Genomic DNA, 19207 nt, shown 5'->3' with positions numbered 1-19207 from the left:
CAAGTTACAGGGCGATCACCGGCACCGGGGTTCCATGGTGTAATGGTTAGCACTCTGGACTCTGAATCCAGCGATCCGAGTTCAAATCTCGGTGGAACCTGTCTTTTGATTAATTCAGTACAATGATCTTACAATTTGGTCCACTCATATCAACACTTCTCATGTTGCTTATTCGAGAAATTTTCATTCCCGTTTGTCATTTAGCTCACGTCTAATATCATCATCTCCCGTGACGTCATAGCATCATGGCGGCGCCCATAACCAGACACTGCATTTTTCTTTGCAGTCTTGCTAGAGCTCGTTTTATCGTAAATCTGAAGCCAGTCCGAGATTGGCGTGTTCATACTTGCGAATTCAACAATAATCTGCAGCCGAATGTTGGCTTTTCAAACCAAGGGCCGAACGACGAGGTTTGTCAAATATTGCATTGAAATCAATAGACAAGGCAGTAAATGCACATACAGTACTCTTTATCATGCTTTCTTTTAATTTTCTGTTTGTTTTTTCTGATTCTATGTATTTATTTACAGTATATTGATTGTTGTCGTTATAAGTGCAGATGTCACACGTTTTTACTCCTTTCTTTTAAAGAGTGAAATGAACAAAGACATTTAACAGATTAACTTAAAGTCAACTTCCTTATTATGTTCCTATGGTTACACATTCATGTATGATAATAACACGAGATTGTCAATTTTCAATGCCGTGACAAACCTCTATTTCTTTTGAGCTTTTTAGGATATTCACCAAGTACACGTTCCAGTAGGTAAATATTGGCCAAGCGAATGACAAAACTATAATATTATGTGAGTCTTACCACTTGTTTTTCCTTAGACCGTCTCAGCATATCTTACAGTAGAAGCGGCGGTCCTGGTGGGCAGCATGTCAACAAAGGTCTTCAAACTGGCAAACTGATAATGTTTAATTCCGGTTGTTTCTTAAGTCAACAATGCCGATTTCACCCAACAGTCAACACCAAAACAGAGATCAGGTTCCATGTGTTAACTGCAGACTGGATCCCAAAAGACGTGAGGCACAAAATCTTGGAGGAGGTCAGCAGGAGCACCTTCACCTGGCTTCTCGTTCTGTATTCTGATGTTAATTTGATAGCAACGGTTCCGCTTTGCCGTGCAGAACAAAAACCGAATCAATAAGGCCGGTGAGTTGCTGGTGACTTCGGAGCTGAGCAGGAGCCAGCAAAGAAACTTGAGCGACTGCGTTCAGAAGATCACGGCCATCGTGGCTCAAGCTAGCCGGAAGCCACACCAGGCTTCGCCGGAAGATGTCGCCCTGAGAAAATCCAGGTAACACCATATCTCAATAGACATTTTTATGTTATTTATTATGTAATCTCAAGATTCAGGTATAAAAGAAGAGCACCCGTAATCGAAATAGTAGAAGTACTTTTCCTCTTATATATAAGATAAGAGGAAGCACTGGCTAAGCTGCTTATTGGCTCCCTGTCCCTATTTAAACCCAGTCCTGTCTATCCCCTGTTGTCAGTCCGTCTGCGAACCTCTGTTGATACATGGCAAGCCTTTTTTGACCCTGACTCCCGCCTGTCCTGTTTTTGCTCCCGTTGGTCTCCGGCTACGACCTGTTTTGATCCCGACCACGTCTACTCCCCCGTCCTGACTTACGACCCATTTTTAATCCCGACTACGTCTACTCTCCCGTCCTGGCTTACGACTCCTTTCCGATCCCGACGCTTTGCTCTACCGATTAGTTTTTCCGTCCTTGACACCGCCATCGCTCGCTACGGAAGATCCACTTCCGTGTTCGGATCGCAATCCGAGTGCGAGAGTGACTTGCTTCCCGTGTCCAGCAAACACCGGATCGTGGGCGCAGCCCTTCCTCTTTCTTTCCAAAAAACTTGTGGTAAACGTTCTGGCCGTGACAACTACCTTGTCGCCATTTGGAATAAAATAAACATGCCCGTGAAGAAAGAATCGATTTACAACTAAGGTAAACGTAATCACTCTGGAGAACAACATAGGGCAAAATGTAACATGGTGGCGGCAGTGTAAGATACCAGGACGCCGACAGAATAGAAAAATACACAAATTATTCCAAGCGTTTGATTGCAATGATACCGGTCTTTTGGGCAGAAAATACCAGCCAAAAGGTACATTACATGGGACGGGAAAAAAAGATGAAATCACATGTCACTCCAAAGGTGTGTAAACTGTACCATAATGCTCATATTAAGGTATTATTATTTTTATTATTTTATATATGAGTATTATATACAGTAGTTCTAAATGTTTAGGACTAAATGGCAGGTTGGATACTAATTATAACATTGGTAAAATGGCGGCGCCCTCTGTTGGCTGCATCGGCTCGCTACAACGGGTCAGGTGTATCGACATTTCGTTCTTACAAAGAATGACAATACAAAGGAAATTATTATTATTATTATTAATTTTATGGAAAACAAGTATACTTCTCATGTGGGTCAGAACAGTGTTCTCTCTCAGCTGCGCGCGTGCGTAATTGCGCACTGCTCGCACATTCTCAGCGCACAAGAAAATCGAGCCAGCGCACAAAAATGAGGGCTCAAAATTACTAATTAAGAAGCGACTTAAGTCAAAGTTACAGTGCATGAAGGTAAAAATACACTGATGTTGTGTACTAAATGCGGTATTTTGAAGTCGAGTCGAAGTAGAACGAAGTTGAGTAAAGTTGGTAGAGTTTGTCGAGAACCGGCTTCTTCGGTTCGGCTCACTAAAAGAAACCGGCTCTTTCGGGTCCTAAACGACTCTTCGGGTTGTTTTGCTTCTTTAATCCCAACATGACCAAATATTATGTAAAACTATGCACAAAATGACTTAAAAGAAGGGGGGAATAGAACAAAAAATGAAAAAAATACCAAAATGAAAAAGTAGTGAAAAGCTGAGGAAAAAAAGAAACAAAAGGAAGAGGAAAAAAAGAAGGAAAAATTTAGAAAAAAGCCAGAAAAAAAGAAAAGAAAGAAACTTAGGAAAAAAGTAAATAGAGAACAAAAAGAAAAAAGTAACAGCTCGGAAAAAATAAACACAATGAGATTTTTTAAATAGAATAAAAAAAAAAAAAGTAGAAAAAAAACCACGGAAAAAAGAAGAAAAAGTTTGTGTTGCATTCAAATAATTTCCAATGATATCAAGTGAATCTTGTTGCCAACATTATACTTCCACTAAAAATGTAATTAAATACAGTTCTGTATCTTGCAACCGACTAAATAAGCCCCCAAAAATGTTAATATTATGCGAAATATATCAGGAAATAAAAAGAAATGGATATCTTGTGAAAGAATTGTAATAACAAATGACGTTTGTAGGCCGTACAACCTATGCAATGGTACATGAGTCAATTCATTCAAAAGAGAAAAGTAATTTTGCATTGCCGGAAACTCAGCAAAATGTAACTTGATGTCAAGTTTTGGACATGTTTAATAACTAACTATCTTGCCACACTTGGGATTATGGTTGCCCACTGTTGTTTCAAGTGTTGCTCACCGACTTTGTGTGAACGCTCAGACCCGTGGAAAATTACAGGGAACATTGGGTCAGAACGGATTAATGAGTTTACCGTTATTTCTTATAGAAAGAATTGATTCAGACACTGGACGAATCGGAATTTCCCAGCCAACTACAAACTGATTCATTTCAAAAGCTAAAGCAACATCATTAAATTGAATGGAATTAAGAACCAGCCACTGTTTAACTCAGATTATTTTTCTCCCCCTCAGGTTAGACAAGAGAAACACAGAAAGACTCAGAAGGAAGAAGATCCATTCTGCTACCAAACAGGGCAGGCGACTAGATTTTGACTAATCATCAAGCCTGCCTTGCAACAGCTCTCAATTTGTTGTTTTCTTTGGAATAAAATCGTTGCACGTACCCGCGTGAATATTGTCTCAGCGTTCTGTGAAAATCGGCCTAATAATGATTCCAAAATACTATTAAACACTGATGATTACAACACACCAATCAGTTCCCTTAAACCAGGGGTGTCAAACTCTTTTTAACTTGGGGGCCACACGATAGAACAAGCATTCTCTCGGGGGCCGGACAAGTAGATAAAAGAAAAAGAGAGATAAAGAAATAAGAGAAAGAGGGATGGAAAAGAAGAGAGGGCGGACAAAGAAAGAGAGAGAAGGAGAGAGCGTGATAAACAAAAGAGATAAAAAGAGAAGTCGTAAGGGGGGGGGGAAGAGAGGGAGAGGAAAGAAATCCAAAGAGAAACAGAAAGACAGAAGGAGAGAGAAAAGAAAGCGCGAAGGGTAGGAAGAGAGAAAGAGAGAAGGAAAAAATGAATGTAGAGCAAAAGAAGTTAAAAAGACAGAGAGAAAGAGACAAAGCGCAACAAAGGAAGAGAAAAAGAGAGACACAGAGAGTGAAAGAGACAGAGAGTGGGAGAAAAGGGGTGGAAGTGAGACAGAGAGAGAGAAATTAATACAAGTACAGTGTCTTTGTTTGAGGCACCTGGCTTTGGGTACATCAAGTTGACATATTTCAACCTGCAGCTTGTTTTTCTCTTGTGCTTCTCTGGGTGTTGTCTCGCGAGGCCGGATTCAATCCCTTAGCGAGCCTGATCTGGCCCGCGGGCCGCCTGATTGACACCTCTGCCTTAAACGTTTGATTAGAACGTTTGACTTTTATCATCTAATGAAATAAATTATTTGTGTATTTATTGGATCAGTTGTTGCATATCGGTATGGGTCATGTTTAATTTACGCAAACTAAATGAATTTATCTTCAGCAATAACAAAATATACAAAAACCTTGGTAATGGGGTCGTGTTAATATCGTTTTTAAAAGGCAATAGTATTCCTGCGTTTAACGAAAGTGACCTGCAAGTGAAACAAAATTAGCAGAGGATGGTTTCGATCCATCGACCTCTGGGTTATGGGCCCAGCACGCTTCCGCTGCGCCACTCTGCTTCTGTAGAGATTGCGGTCGGATTTGCGATTCTATCGATTACAACTGGGTTGTGGGAACATGGTTGGGATGTATTTCCGTCGCTAAAGGATTGCTCAACGGGCATCAAAAAATAGACGTAGTCGTGCCTCGCTCCTACATAAGTTGGCGTTTGGACAAATCGGAAGCAAAAGAACGACCACGAAGGGACTCGAACCCTCAATCTTCTGATCCGAAGTCAGACGCCTTATCCATTAGGCCACGCGGTCACATAGCAAAACCCGAGATGTTTAGCGATATACATAGTATTTATCTCTACTCGACCCGAAAGCCTGAATACAGTAAGTTAGTGTAGAGCGATAAAATACTCTTCTGCACTCTAATCCACATAAAATGATTTACAGATGTATTTAGATGTTTTTTGTTGCTCTTTACTCTATTAAACGTTCAACGCGTGTTCATGGACCTGCAAAAAGCAACTGAAAATAGTTAAGTCAAATAGTTAATTATCGATTCATTTTACGTGTCTAATGTGTGTAAATGAGATAAGCCTCACCAGGATACGATTGATGAGATGAAATAATAAACACTTTGACCCAGATGGATAATCGTATATGCAAAATATGAGATAAATATGCTATGCTATACATCCCACCATTAAAATGGCGGCGCCCTCTGTTGGCTGCGGCTGCATCGGCTCGCTACAACGGGTCAGGTGTATCGACATTTCGTTCTGTGTACATTGTTACAAAGAATGACAATACAAAGGAAATTATTATTATTATTATCTGCACCGCTTATCCTCAGTAGGGTCGCGGGGGTGCTGGAGCCCATCCCAGCTATCTTTGGGCAGTGGACAAGGGACACCTTGAACTGGTTGCTAGCCAGTTGCGAACACTTTATTTTAATTGACGGTTATTCAAGAGTAATCGTTTTCTTGCTAACATACCTGTCAACCTCCCTGACTCCATGCCCTTACAAACTGTCGTATTATCCCTTACTAAATAATCTTACACCATATTTTTTTTAAACATGTTTATTTATGTAGTTTAACATGTTATATTGTACATCTGTTTCGTTATATCGTATATATTGTTAATTAAAATTTTGTTGTGAGTTCCTGAGTCGCTCGACATGAATGAGGTTTAATATTAAAAAAAAATTCAAAAATGAAGTCGCTTGGACCTTCACTGTAGAAGGAAAAAATACATGCAAATATAATGAAGTAGAATAATACATTTTCGTATTCAAATTATGAATTCATTTTCTGCGTTAAATTATTTTTGGTAATATACTGATTAAAGGGATAACCACAAACATGTCTTTTTTTCATTTTCTCCTTTTATACTTCCTTTTTTCTTAACTTCTTTATACAACATCATAATTCGTAATATAATGCATTGAAGCAAGTGAGCTGTTTGAGAGCCGGCTCTCTTGAATGAGTTGAGCCGAAAAAGCCGGTTCTCTGTAAAGAGACGGACTTCCTTTCACTACACAACTACCACGGAATGATGCATGATGGGAAATCCCCAGGCGGCACACACATACGCACAGTAGCATCAAACCGCTCGCTTCTTTTGAAATGGAAAAAAACGATACAGAGATAGAGGCTACCGCGGCGAACTCGTTTGACTTGATTGATATGCCGTTTGGTGATAGTCGGTGTATACCGGCTGGTACCCATAACTGACAAATTTGCGTTTTTCCTTACAGATTTTCTTGTACGTTGTACACGTCTTAAAATGCATAATAAACGTACTTTGTACGGCAGAAACGTACAGATTGACAGGTATGTGCCAAAGTCAAATGCTGTAATCCAGTCTTTAAACATCAAACGGGGTGAGATTAACCAATTTTAGAATGCATTTATATATAAATTACAAATTGCAACAAATAAAACAACCAGGAATGCAGTTTAAGGCTTTATTATCACACGTCTTTGGGTAATACTAAGATGACAAGATGAATATTTTTTCGTTTAAAAAAGGATGAGTCCAAATAATGATAGCGCAGTTCAATTGAATAGTACAATTTTGGGGTTTTACATAGTGTTAGTATAAATACAGAGATAAAGCATACAACGTGCATATGAAAATAAATAAATCACAGTTTTATCGTCTGCTTGGCGCACCGGGACTTTTGTCCGGGTTCTAATGTCACTTGTTAGCTTTTTAGTGTTTTTGTGTGTTCAAAGAGGTCAGAACATTCATTTAGGACAAAGGCAAGCACCATCCCGAAATAGCATTTCGTCTTAAAACGATTTTTGAGGCGCTGAGGCTGCAAGTGTCGACAAGTCAGTCAAGAAAGCTTGTTCAAACAGGGAAGTGCAGATGCATGCTTTTATCTCCTCTCGTTTGGATAAGTGTAATTCCCTGCTCTCCGAACACCCTGTTGCAAATTTCTTATTGTTTTCATAAAGCACTTTAAGTTGCATTGAATTATCTAAAGCACAGGTGTCAAACAGGCGGCCCGCAGGCCAGATCAGGCCCACCAGTGGTTTAAATCCGGCCCGCAAGACAACAGTGAGAGAAGCGCAAGAGGAAAATGAGCTGTAGTTTTAAATATTTCCACCGGATGCCAACAAAGCCAGGTAACACTTGCAAAAGAATTGTGGTAGTATTTCTCCATTTCTCTCTGACCCACTTCTTTTTTATTTCTCCCTCTTTTTCTTTCTCCTGTTCACTCTCTTTCTCTCTTTTTCTCTTTTCTCTATTTCTCTCTCTCTTTGTTTTTCTCTGTCTTGCTCGCTTTCTATTTTCTCTCTCTAATTTACACTTTTTCTCTTTCATTCTATTTTTCTCTTTCTTTCTTACCCTCTTTTTTTCCCTTTTTCGACCCCCTCCCTCTCTCTCTCCCTCTTCATCTCACTGTCTCTTTTTCTCCTGCCGACTCTTTTTCTTTCTGTTGTTTCCCTTCTCTTATTCTTTTTATCTTTCTCTTTTGTCACTTTATTTTTCTCCCTGTGTTCATTTCCCCCTTCTCCATTCATATCTCTATTCTGCTCTCCCTTGTTCTCCCTGTCTGTTTATCACTCTCTCTTTCCCTCCCTCTCTTTTTCCTCCCTCTCTTTTTCCTCCCTCTCTCTCTCTCTTAAACTTACTAGACCACCCCCCCGTGAGATTTTTTGTTTAGCATTTGTGGCCCCCAGCTAAAACGAGTTTGACACCCCTGATCTAAAGAGTGGTCTACAATTACCTTTTAACCTGATTCAGTCATTAAACAGGAAACCGATTACTATTTACAGGGTTTGCCCGATTTGCTGGACTTGCTAGATTTTGCCGCCTTGGATGCTTTGATGTCCGTTTTGGTCTTTTGGATCCTGGAGAAAATCTCCTTGAAGAGGGCCTTGTACTCGGGCGCGCTGTGGCCCAGTCGCTTGTCTGCCGCCTCGATCTGCTTTCCGATGGCCTCCACGGCTTCGGGCGTGGAAGGGGTGGGTGGCGACGCGGGGGGGTCGCTTATGACGGAAGGATTTCGGGAAAGAGGCCGCGAGGTCTGCACGGCGGTGTGGCAGAGGCTTTCTTCGTGGCGCCGGCACTTGCCGAGAAGCTCCTCGTACTTCTCCAGCAGGGCGTGGTACTGCTCATCCACCTCTCTGAGGATGGACATGCCGCGTTTCCTCACGCTATTGGCGTGAAAGGCGTAGCCGCCCCGACGCCGGCCGCAGGCGTCCAGGCCCGTCATGGCGTTGAGCGCCGTGTCGCTGGAGCTTTTCCTTACCGGGTTGGATTCTGGCAGCGCCTCTCCTCCCGCGCCCTCTCGGACGCCACCTCCAGTTTCTTCCTCCTCCCCCTCGGGGAAGGCGTCGGTCTCCGGGGTGCTGTTGAGGACGTTCTCGGCCAGAGCTACACCATCGTCCTCGTTGCCCAGGAGGAAGGTGCGAGCGCGGCGGAGCTGCTGCAGCTCCTGAAGCTCCGCTTCCAGCTCCTGCACCCTGGCCTGGCAGCTCTCGGCATCCTTGAAAAAAAGTCAGGCGCTTAAGATTAGGGAAAAGGTACCGAAAACCATACTTTTGGGGTGGGGTCCCGATTGGGGTCGTTACTTCAGAGTCGAGGTCAGAGCCTGACCCAAAAATGTCAATCATGGCGTTCGGGTCAAGCCGGGCCTCTCTCTTGCTGACTTTTTTTTATAGAATAGAATACACCTTTATTGTCTCATCTCATCTCATTAGCTGCACCGCTTATCCTCAGTAGGGTCGCGGGGGTGCTGGAGCCCATCCCAGCAATCATCGGACAGTGGGCAGGGGACACCCTGAACTGGTTGCCAGCCAATCGCAGGGCACACGGGGACAGACAACTCACTCGCTCATTCACGCCTAGGGACAATTTGGACCGGCCAATTCACCTGAAATGCATGTTTTTGGAATGTGAGAGGAAACCGGAGTGCCCGGAGGAAACCCACGCAAGCACGGGGAGAACATACAAACTCTGCACAGGAAGTCTGGAGCTGAATTTGAACCCACGCAGGAGGTTGCCATGACTTGAACTGTGCCGCACATGCGCTAACCACTGCGCCGCCGTACTGCCACCTTTATTGTCATTGTTACAAAATGGGTTGAACATATTGTGACAACTAAATTGGACACGGCACTCCAGTTTCACATTTGACAGTGAGGATACAAGAAAACAAAGAAGATAAAGGTTATAATTTACACAATATTTACCCAAGAAAGTGTGGGCATGTAGGATGTTACAAACAGTTTTGGGATCGTATTAGTGCAATATGCGGTAGTGCAAAATAGGCAACATTGTGCAAAGTGAGCATAGACATCAATACAATTTAACATCTGTATGAGGTAGTGTGTTTGCAAGAGTTTCAGTTTTTGGTGCGGTGTGTGTTAAGGGTGGTAATGGCTCTGGGGAAGAAACTGTCTGAGTCCGTTTGTTTTTGTTTTGTGTGACCTGTAGCGTCTGCCTGGAAGGTCAAAGAGGTGGTGGCCGGGGTGAGAAAAGTCCTTGATGATGTTGTCTGCTCTGCTGAGGTAGCGAGAGCAGGCAATGTCCTCCAGACTGGGTAAAGAGCAACCAACGATTCTCTGGGCTGTGTTGATGACCCTCTGAAGTGTTTTCCTGTCTGCTGCCGTGCACCCAGCATGCCACACCGTAATGCAGTAATAATCCACCTGTCATTGTTTTTCTTTACATAGCTCTGCCTCTTTCTCTCTCTCAGTGCTGCGCTAAATGCTTAAGGGTGCTGTAGAGAAGTTGGAACTTTTCCACTCGCTGATGCCATCTTCTGGCTTAAGTCATCATTGCTGTCTGTCAAGCTCCTTATATGGGGCAGGCAAGTATGTTTTTTTAGACCTGCTCAAATAAACGCTCCTCTTTTGTCTTTTTTGGTATTTAAAACTGGCCTTTTCTTACTTTCACCATTTTCATGCTATACTAAAAAAAACGCAGGGACAAGCATGAAATCACTCTCCACCTGCTCTCTCCCTTTTCTACTTCCTAATGTGATTGCGCGTCCCGAACAGCGTTGCTAAAAGTAAGATAAAATCAGATGGGCGCGGTGGAAAAACTTATAAAGGTTCCTTGAATACGTGTTTGACAAAATATTCTACTTTGAACTTTTCTAGGACTCCTTAAATCACTTTGAAAATATGCACTACTGTGTGTTTTCACCAATTCCACGACCTAAACGAAGCCCTTGCCGCTTTTCCCAAAATGTCAGGGTTTTTTTTGTTATTTTTTAGGAAAACATGAAAGGAACATGGTGCAACACGGTGTGTTTAGCGCGTCTGCGGCAGTTCTGAGGTCATGGGTTTAAATCCGGCTACCGGCCTTCCCGTGCGGAGTTTGCATGTTCTCCCCGTGCCTGTGGGAGTTTTCTCCGGGCACCCTGGTTTCCTCCCACATTCCAAAAACATGCGTGTCAGGTTAATTGGCTGGTCCGAATTGTCCCTAGGTGTGAATGAGCGAGTGAGTTGTCTATCTCTGTGTGCCCTGGGACTGGCTTGGCAACCAGGATGTCCCCTGCCCCACTGCCAGAGGATTGGCTCCAGCCCCTCTGTGACCCTACTGATGATAAGCGGTGCAGATAATGGATGGATAGCTGAAGGAACATGGTCATGAATTTGCTAATTGGTGGTATAAATGCAGACGAGCGAGGAGGAACACACCCCTCACCTGAGCACGTGTCTGCAGTCGCGAGAAGTCTGCTACTAGCATGTGGCACTCCTTCTCTGCCCCCTCGCGCCGAGCTCGTTCCCCGCGGACCGCCGCCCGCAGAGTGGACACCGCCTCCCTCAGATGCTTATTCTCCTCCTCCAGCGGCTGCTGCTCGGACTCCAAAGTCAAACTTTCCGCCCTGCCCACCACAAACTCGTCCTCGTACCTGGCGCCATTGGAGAAAAAGCAAACTTTGTCGGGGACAAGTTGGCTCAATCCCATTACTCCCACTTTCCCTCTATTTTGCTCCTTACTCCAGCAGAGTTTTCACGAGTAGGTGAAGAATGTCCTATTCCTCTGCAAAGCGTAGGGGGAAGAGTAAGGGACACAAGCTCCCTTTCACAAAGATGGAAAGGGGATGCCCTAGCTTCTCTCTAGTCAACCTTTAGGATTACTGACCAGTTATAAGCAAATGTGGGAGGCAATGAACCAATTATGTGTTAATGAAGGAATATTCTCCTTAAGTGCTTAATAGATTTATGCCCACCACATCATAATAAAATATTAATATTCAGAAGCTCTCTTGGATTGTTAGCACAACAGTACAATGACCTTTATTTAAATAGTAGCAAGAATGTATGCCAGTTTACCCCTCAAAAAACAACCTTTCAAACTGATTGAATAGCTTATCACCAAATATAGACTTTGCTGGGGTTTTTTTTCTTTAAAGGGGATTTTTTTTCCCAGGGGTTGAGCAGCTTTTTAATATACTGTAATTGTTAAAAATGCGAACGAGATTGTTCTAAAAATGGTAATAAGACACCAACTTACACACAACATGTATTTATTCATTTACTTGATCACTCATCTGATGTTACATTTATCTGTGCATTCATTTATTCAAACTTAAAATGACACATGTTAGTTTTTTTCCCAAAATGTAAAATAGATTGTTTTGTTTAAATCATCCAAGTAATATTTTAAGAAGTATTTTTTGGAACTTACCAAAATCCAAGGCACAGTGTACTGTATTTAAGTGTTAAAGGGACTGTGTGTATTATATAATTGGTTTCTAGTGGTAGAAAAATCTGTTCATTCCTTAGAAAAGAAACACAATATTTGTTTGAATAATAAGCATATAAATGTGCATTATTTTAAATACAGGACAGGGCACCTGTATGATGCAGCAGGGGTAAACCAGCGAAAGCTGTCGGGCCCTGCTGTTGAACAGAAGAGGGTGTTGTGTCACCCTGACCCAAGTGACATGGCTGCTTTTCTGGTGTCCTGTTTTCATCTGGAGGGACGAAAGCATGACCAACTTGGGTGCCGAGGTGATTAATTGATTGGGTGTTTGGGCATTTGGGTTCGCCATGGTCCAAAATATTTTGTGTTTTTTTCTGCTTTTTCACATTTTGTCTTGCTGTCGGTCACCCCTCTTAAGGGATATGACCAAGGTAGATATATAGAATAGGTCGAGAAATTTGTATGCATTTGACATGATTGTTGGCCATCTTGCTTCTACGAATGCCCCCCGCCCCAAAACTAAAAACCCTTGTGAAAGCCTTGGCGATAAAATGAGAAGAAAAATGGTGGAGGGGTTGCAGTTTGAATATCAGTAGCTTGTATTCTTCCTCGTTTTCGGTTGCACTACACAATACAGTGACATCTAGTGGTCAAATATTACACAGTGTCCCTTTAAGGACTTCGACTCAGGTTCTTTTGTTGTAAGGGATGAAAAGGACCATTTCTGAAGACCTGAGGGCATCAATGGGCGCTGCTTACCTGGGCGCAGTGCAAAGTTCCCTGAGGCAAGGGAAGGAACCGATGGTCTTGCGGCGCTCCCTCTTTCTCCTCTTGACCCGGAGCTGTTCGGCGGAGCGCAGCCGCTCTACTTGTTCGGAGAGCGAGTCCACCTGATTCTGCAAGGTGTCGACGGTCCCCGTCAACCTAAAGCGCCAAGGTTATTGGTCAGTAGAGCTGAGTAGGACGGCAGGATTTTGGAGAAAAAGTCTGGGCGTACTGCTTGATCTTCTGCTGGGAGTCCTTGCCTTCCGACAGGAGAGCCCGGTTGGTGCGTTCCAGCTCCCGGGCCGTGGAGTCTAGCTGCTCGTACACTTTGGCGTGCTGCTCGTTCATGTCTCGGAGAACCTCCAACTGCTTGGACAGGTACTGTTCAAACAGAAGACATGCACGTCTGTGTTTTTTGAGGGACAGTGCGTCATATTTAGTGCCTCCTAGTGGTACAAAAAACTTAAATTCAGTGAAGAGCGTTTCATTACTAGGCAAAAATGAATAAACTATCACACCTACAGTGTTCTCGTATGCCCGCGTCCCTGCGTCCTAGACGCATTATTTTTGCTGGGGACGCATCGTGTCAAATCAACGTGCGTCCCCGGGATGCAACTTTTTAGACACAAAATAGTCATTATCATTTTTTAACAAAGATTTACCGCACTCCAAACTTTTCGTCAGACAGATCCCCCATTGTTGTTTTGGTCTCGCGGTTCGAGTTTTCGTCTGCACGCCAGTTCGAGTTGTGTAGTGAAAGTCCGTCTCTTTTTAGAGAACCGGCTTTTTCGGCTCAACTCATTAAAGAGCCGGCTCTCAAGCGGCTCACTTGCTTTGATGCATTATATTACGAATGATTATGTTGTATATAGAAGTTAAGAAAAAAGGAAGTATAAAAGGAGAAAATGAAAAAAAGACAGTTTGTAAGGGCATGGAGCACACTAAATTTCGGGGACCCATAGATCTCTGTTGGGACCCATAGATTTTTGAGCATGCGAGTCCCTGGGACCCATCACTTTTCAGAGGTAAAATGAACACTGCACCTATGTTCATTTTATAGAAAATCGAGAAGAAGAGGGGATGTTGTAATGGTAGTCTGTGGAGCCCTTTGAGCCATTTTGTGATTAAGGGATATACAAAAATATATGACTTGGAATCCCTATTTGGATGTTGCCGTCATGTTTGTCTGGGATCTTGCTGCTACGCTGGGCTGCGGCACTGGTATTTGTTCGCATTAGACAATACAGTGCCATCTACTGGTCAGATATTACACAATGGGGCTTTAATGCTTGATCAGTGTTCTCGTTTGCCCGCGTCCCTACGTCCTAGACGCATCATTTTTGCTGGGAACGCATAGTGTCAAATCAACGTGCGTCCCCGGGACGCCAATTTTTTGACACAAAATTGTCATTATTACCCGATTACTTTTTTTTTTAACAAAGATTGACTGCACTCCAAACTTTTCGTCAGGCAGATCCGCCATTGTTGTTTTGGTCTCGCGGTTCGAGTTTTTGTCTGCACGCCGATCTCGGCAAACGAGATCTCGTTGCTTCGAGATTACGTCATTGTTGTGGTGGTTGTCGTCGAGGGAAGGTGAAGGTTAAGTATGCCTCCGAAAAGTATTAGGTGAAAATCAACACAAAATTGGTAATTTCTTCATTGTCAGTAATAAGTCGAAACATAATGCAGAAAGTGATAACAACGGCAATAATTCCGGCACGAAAAAACGGCGGACAAATTTTTCGGAAGATCACGGAGGCAAGGAAAACACGTGTGTTGAAGCGAACGATTCGACAAAAGAAAATAAACAAAAGAATACTCCTAGCAAGAAAAAGACTCTTCAGCCAAAATGGACTAAATTATATTCCCGGTTACGCTATGAGGAGGATGATAATGGATCGGTCCTTGAGAAGGCATTACAACTGTGGCGGGACAGCAAACAACTGCTTTGTATTACCAATTAACTGTGACGATTAAAAGTGTATGAAAATATGGATTAATATAATGATTTCAGCAATATTATGTTGTATAATGTACAATATTGTTGTGAACTGAAAAATCTTGAAGTGATAACTGATTTGCATTACCAATAAACTGTGATGATTAAAATTCAATGAATCTATGGATTTATATTATGTATTTGTCGCCGATTAACAATTTAAACCTCGATTACACCAAATTTTGGGGACCCATAGATCTCTGTTGGGACCCATAGATTTTTGAGCATGCAGGTCCCCGGGCCCCATCACTTTTCACAGGTAAAATGAACACTGCTTGATATGTTTTGAATATTGTTGTGTATGCCGAAATCCAGCTCATCTCTAAAGAGCAAGATGATGCTTTACACCGAAAAACAACAGCGAGCAGATGATGAAAGTGCTGTATCCGAGTCAGAATAGAAGGTTTGTTCTGCTACTGGTAACCAAGGAAACCATCATAATCATTCTCAAGTGGTGAAGCAAACCCTTACCGCCAAAAACAACCTAGGGAGGGTTGGATGCCTCCAGGCTGTACTTGCCCAAGACACACCACAAGAAGTGGTGACACTATGACCCGGGTGGTTAAGGGATTTGTGAACCGTGATATGTATAAATATATACATATTAATACTAATATATACATCACTTATTGTTAAGAAAACAGATGGTTCAAAAACATAGGACAATAAAATTAGTTTATTCATAATGAGTCTATGCTAAAATAACCTAAAATGATTTTTAATCGGAATAAGGAAAGAAGAAAAAATGCCAAGTCTCATAATTTTCCTCTGTAAAATCATTCAATGCCAAATGTTTTTCTCACATTGGAAGGTCAGCCAGCTATTTTTTGCCATTTTGACTAAATGTTCAAGGCCTACGGTTAATTCTGGTTTTTAGCTATATAGGCATTGGACATATCAAAGGAAAGCGTAAACCCTCATCTTTTAAAAAGAAAAAAGTCCGTTTTTAGCTTTTAACATTTTTAGTAAACAATAGTTAAAGGTTTCTTAATTTTCCCTCATGTTGAGGTTTTTGAGTTTTTCCCTTGCCTTCATGTGGGTTTTAGATCAGGGGATGGTGTCATAATAGTCTGTAGTTGTCTGTGCAGCCCTTTGAGACTCCTTGTGATTAAGGGCTATACAAATAAATATAACTTGATTATTTAGCGCTTTCTAGTGGTAAAAAAACACACATACACAAATTTCATTCCTTAAAAATAAGGAAAAATATATGTAGTATAATAAATGTGCATTTTTAAATGCTTGTAGGTCAAGAAATCTTTATTTTACGTAACAAAAGGGTCACCTAGAGGGAGCTGACGTGATTTTCTGTCGTTTTGCTTCTAAGGGTACCCCCCAAAACCAAAGACCTTGTGAAAGGCTTGGCAAAAAAAAAAAGAAAGAAAAATGGTGAGGTTTAATCACTGAGTGTCATGCTTATCGATGTGAATCACCTGTGCCCGCTCCTTTGTCGCCAACTGCCTAGGACTCTGATTGGCTCCCTGTCCCTATTTAAACCCACTCCTCTCTGTCCCCTTTTGTCAGTCCGTCTGCAAACCTCAGTGTATACTAGGCAAGCCTTTATCGATACCGACTCCCACCTGTCCCGTTTTTGCTCCCGTCTGTCTCCGGCTACAACCCGTTTTGATCCTGACTACGTCTGCTCTCCCGTCCCGACTTACGACCCGTTTCTGACCCCGAACACGTATGCTCTGCCGTCCCGGCTTACGACCCGTTTGTGACCCCAACCACGTTTTTGCTCTCCTGTCCCGGCTATTGACCTGTTTTTCCGTCCTTGACACTGCCATCGCTCGCTACGGAAGATCCACTTCCGTGTTCGGATCACAATCAGAGTACGAGAGCGACTTGCCTCCCGCGAACACCGGATCGTGGGTGCAGCCCTTCCTCTTTCCTCTAATAAAACTTGTGAGAAACCTAACGCAATTGGGTCCTGTTTCCGTTCAAGTCCTGACACTGAGTTTCAGTAGTTTGTATTCTTCTTTGTGCTTTGAAGCACTCATTTCCGGTTGCACGACACAATACAGCTGCGTTTCCTGGTCAAATAATAAACACTTTCACTTTAAAACTAGACTTTTTAAAGGCAAATTCCAAAGAACTTTAAAACCAACATCTCTCTATATTATATCGTCTAACACACTGGTGTCAAACAGGCGGACGGGGGGCCTGATCAGGCCCGCTAAGGGATTGAATCCGGCCCGCGAGACAACGCTCAGAAAAGCGCAAGAGAAAAACAAGCTGCAGGTTGAAATATGTCATCTTGATGTTGCCAAAGCCAGGTGCCACGAACAAAGACACTGATATTTATTTCTCTCTCTTTTCCACCCCTTTTCTCCCACTCTGTCTCTCTCACTCTCTGTGTCTCTCTTTTTCTCTTCCTTTGTTGCTCTTTGTCTCTTTCTCTGTGTCTTTTAACCTCTTTTACTCTAACTTCCTTTTTTCCTTTTCTCTCTTCATACCCTTCGTGCTTTTTCTCTTTTCTCTCCTTCTGTCTTTCTATTTCTCTTTGGATTTCTTTCTTCCTCTCCCTTTCTTTTCCCCATCTCTCATGACTTTTAATCTTTTGTTTCTCGCGCTCTCTCCCTCTCTCTCTTTTTCTTTCTTTGTCCCGCCCTCTCTCCCTTTCTCTCTCTCTTTCTCTTATTTCTTTATCTCTTTTTCCTTCTCTTTAATCTACTAGTCCAGCCCCCGACAGAATGTTTGTTCTATCGTGTGGCCCCTGAGTTAAAATGAGTTTGACATCCCTGGTCTAACAGAAGCTTAAATCCATGTGAAGTCATATTGACTTGGAGACATCCCACTAAGACGATTGTTTGAACCCTTTTTCTTGTATTCAATTCATTTTAAATTTAAAATCGGTGATATGAAGAGTGGCCGGGCGCATTGCAGCCAACTTGGCTCTCCTACCTCGATTTCATGCACTTGCTCTTCATTAGTGACGTACATCTGCTGCAGAGAATCTTCCAGTTCCTTGTTCCTTTCCAGCAAGGTCTTGCCAAGCTCTGCAGCCAGGTGAAGGTCTACCAGTGGAAAAGAAGGATTATGCACGGACTTTCTGAGGAGAATTGCCTGCAATTCTAAGTTCTTTTCTTAGGGACGAGGCCTTTGTGTATTGTGCAGATTCTCTGGAGACATGGCTCCAACTGACCGGATGCAGAAGCAGCTGCGGAGATGCTGCACGCGGCTAAAGAACCGGCAATCACGGATCATACCTTGCTCCATGTCCCGTTGGTCGTACCAAGGCTCTTCCTCCTCGGTGACGAACTCGTCCATGGCGGCCGAGTTTAGCATGGATGACGAGCGAGGTGCAGGAAATCTAAACTCAGCTAAGATATGTGTCGCTCTTTCAGGACATCAGGCCGAAAGACCCGAGCTGTCCCGGTTCCAATTTGTTTCCCGAGGTTCCGCACCACCGCCCATCGGTCGCAGCTGCAAAAGACGTGGCACTGATGTTGCAAGAGAAGAAGGAGCACTTCCGGTCGCAGCGGACATGGTTTCCACAACATCTGGAACTGGGAATGTAAACCAAAAGAATCAAATAGTTCCTGATCAGAAATTTCAATCAATTAGTCCATTGTTTTCAAATAACCATCAGTAACTTTTGGGGAGATTATAATTTCGATTTCTGTAACTTGTTTTATTTTGAAAGGTGAAATCAGCTTCACGAGTGGCACCCTGTAAGGATGTGGATACAATAATGATAGACTTGTTCAGTTACCTCGAGTATTTGATTTACCGGAGGTTAAGCAAATAATACATTGTTTCTCGTTTTTAAATGTTATAATAACACTTCTGTAAAACAGGCGGCATTTTACCTGGTGAAATGCATACCTGTCAATCTCCAGGGCTCCATGCCCTTACAAACTGTCGTATTTCCCCTTACAAAATACAAAATAATCTTACACCATTTTAAAAAAAAACATGTTTATTTATGTAGTTTAACATGTTATATTGTACATGTGTTTCCTTATATCATATATATTAATTGTTAATTAACATTTTGTTGTGAGATACTGAGTTGCTAAACATGAAGGAGGTTTATTATAAAAAGTTCAAAGATTAAGTATCTTGGACGTTCACTGTAGAAGGAAAAATACATGCATGTATAATTAAGTAGAATTTTCTTATTCAAATTATGAATTCATTTTCTGCATTAAATTATAGTTGGTATTATACTGATTAAACCTGTCTTTTTTCATTTTCTCCTTTCATACTTCCTTTTTTTCTTAACTTCTTTATACAACATCATCATTTGTAATATAATGCATCAAAGCAAGTGAGCCGTTTGAGAGCCGTCCATCTTTAATGAGTCAAGCCGAAAAAGACGGTTCTCTAAAAAGAGACAGACTTCCTTTCACTACACAACTACCACGAAATGATGCATGATGGGAAATCCCCAGGGGGTAGACGCATGCGCA

General features: G+C 42.4%; 2 protein-coding genes and 2 non-coding genes across 4 annotated transcripts; 2 read left to right on the top strand and 2 right to left on the bottom strand.

Moving 5' to 3' along the window:
• The first annotated feature begins 28 nt into the window (after positions 1-28).
• trnaq-cug (transfer RNA glutamine (anticodon CUG)) lies at positions 29-100 on the top strand. Its single transcript has one exon. It is a non-coding gene; the product is annotated as a tRNA-Gln (tRNA).
• Positions 101-109: 9 nt separating this feature from the next.
• mrpl58 (mitochondrial ribosomal protein L58) lies at positions 110-3888 on the top strand. Its single transcript, XM_088323858.1, has 6 exons — positions 110-410; positions 739-766; positions 835-894; positions 970-1052; positions 1135-1304; positions 3728-3888. The coding sequence occupies exons 1-6, from the start codon at positions 246-248 to the stop codon at positions 3810-3812; spliced, it is 591 nt and encodes a 196-aa protein (XP_088179984.1). The 5' UTR covers positions 110-245; the 3' UTR covers positions 3813-3888.
• A 1206-nt stretch (positions 3889-5094) lies between these two features.
• trnar-ucg (transfer RNA arginine (anticodon UCG)) lies at positions 5095-5167 on the bottom strand. The gene has a single exon. It is a non-coding gene; the product is annotated as a tRNA-Arg (tRNA).
• A 2864-nt stretch (positions 5168-8031) lies between these two features.
• LOC148347593 (cerebellar degeneration-related protein 2-like) lies at positions 8032-18293 on the bottom strand. Its single transcript, XM_088323417.1, has 6 exons — positions 18002-18293; positions 17697-17809; positions 13026-13174; positions 12788-12952; positions 11024-11231; positions 8032-8855 (listed from the first exon to the last, which is right to left on the bottom strand). The coding sequence occupies exons 1-6, from the start codon at positions 18078-18080 to the stop codon at positions 8133-8135; spliced, it is 1437 nt and encodes a 478-aa protein (XP_088179543.1). The 5' UTR covers positions 18081-18293; the 3' UTR covers positions 8032-8132.
• Between the last annotated feature and the right edge of the window lie 914 nt (positions 18294-19207).

Source organism: Urocampus carinirostris, chromosome 19 (genome assembly GCF_059441175.1).
Source record: "Urocampus carinirostris isolate Australia breed hairy pipefish chromosome 19, RoL_Ucar_1.0, whole genome shotgun sequence".
NCBI classification, from domain to species: domain Eukaryota; kingdom Metazoa; phylum Chordata; class Actinopteri; order Syngnathiformes; family Syngnathidae; genus Urocampus; species Urocampus carinirostris.
This window is presented reverse-complemented; position numbering and strand designations above follow the sequence as displayed.

Coding starts and splice junctions, on each gene's coding strand:
- mrpl58 (XM_088323858.1), top strand. CDS start 246: ATGGCGGCGCCCATAACCAGACACTGCATTTTTCTTTGCAGTCTTGCT. Junction 767..834: donor CCAAGTACACGTTCCAGTAG/GTAAATATTGGC, acceptor GTTTTTCCTTAG/ACCGTCTCAGCATATCTTAC. Junction 1,305..3,727: donor GTCGCCCTGAGAAAATCCAG/GTAACACCATAT, acceptor TCTCCCCCTCAG/GTTAGACAAGAGAAACACAG.
- LOC148347593 (XM_088323417.1), bottom strand. CDS start 18,080: ATGCTAAACTCGGCCGCCATGGACGAGTTCGTCACCGAGGAGGAAGAG. Junction 17,810..18,001: donor CCAACGGGACATGGAGCAAG/GTATGATCCGTG, acceptor TTCCACTGGTAG/ACCTTCACCTGGCTGCAGAG. Junction 13,175..17,696: donor AGCAAGTGCATGAAATCGAG/GTAGGAGAGCCA, acceptor CTGTTTGAACAG/TACCTGTCCAAGCAGTTGGA.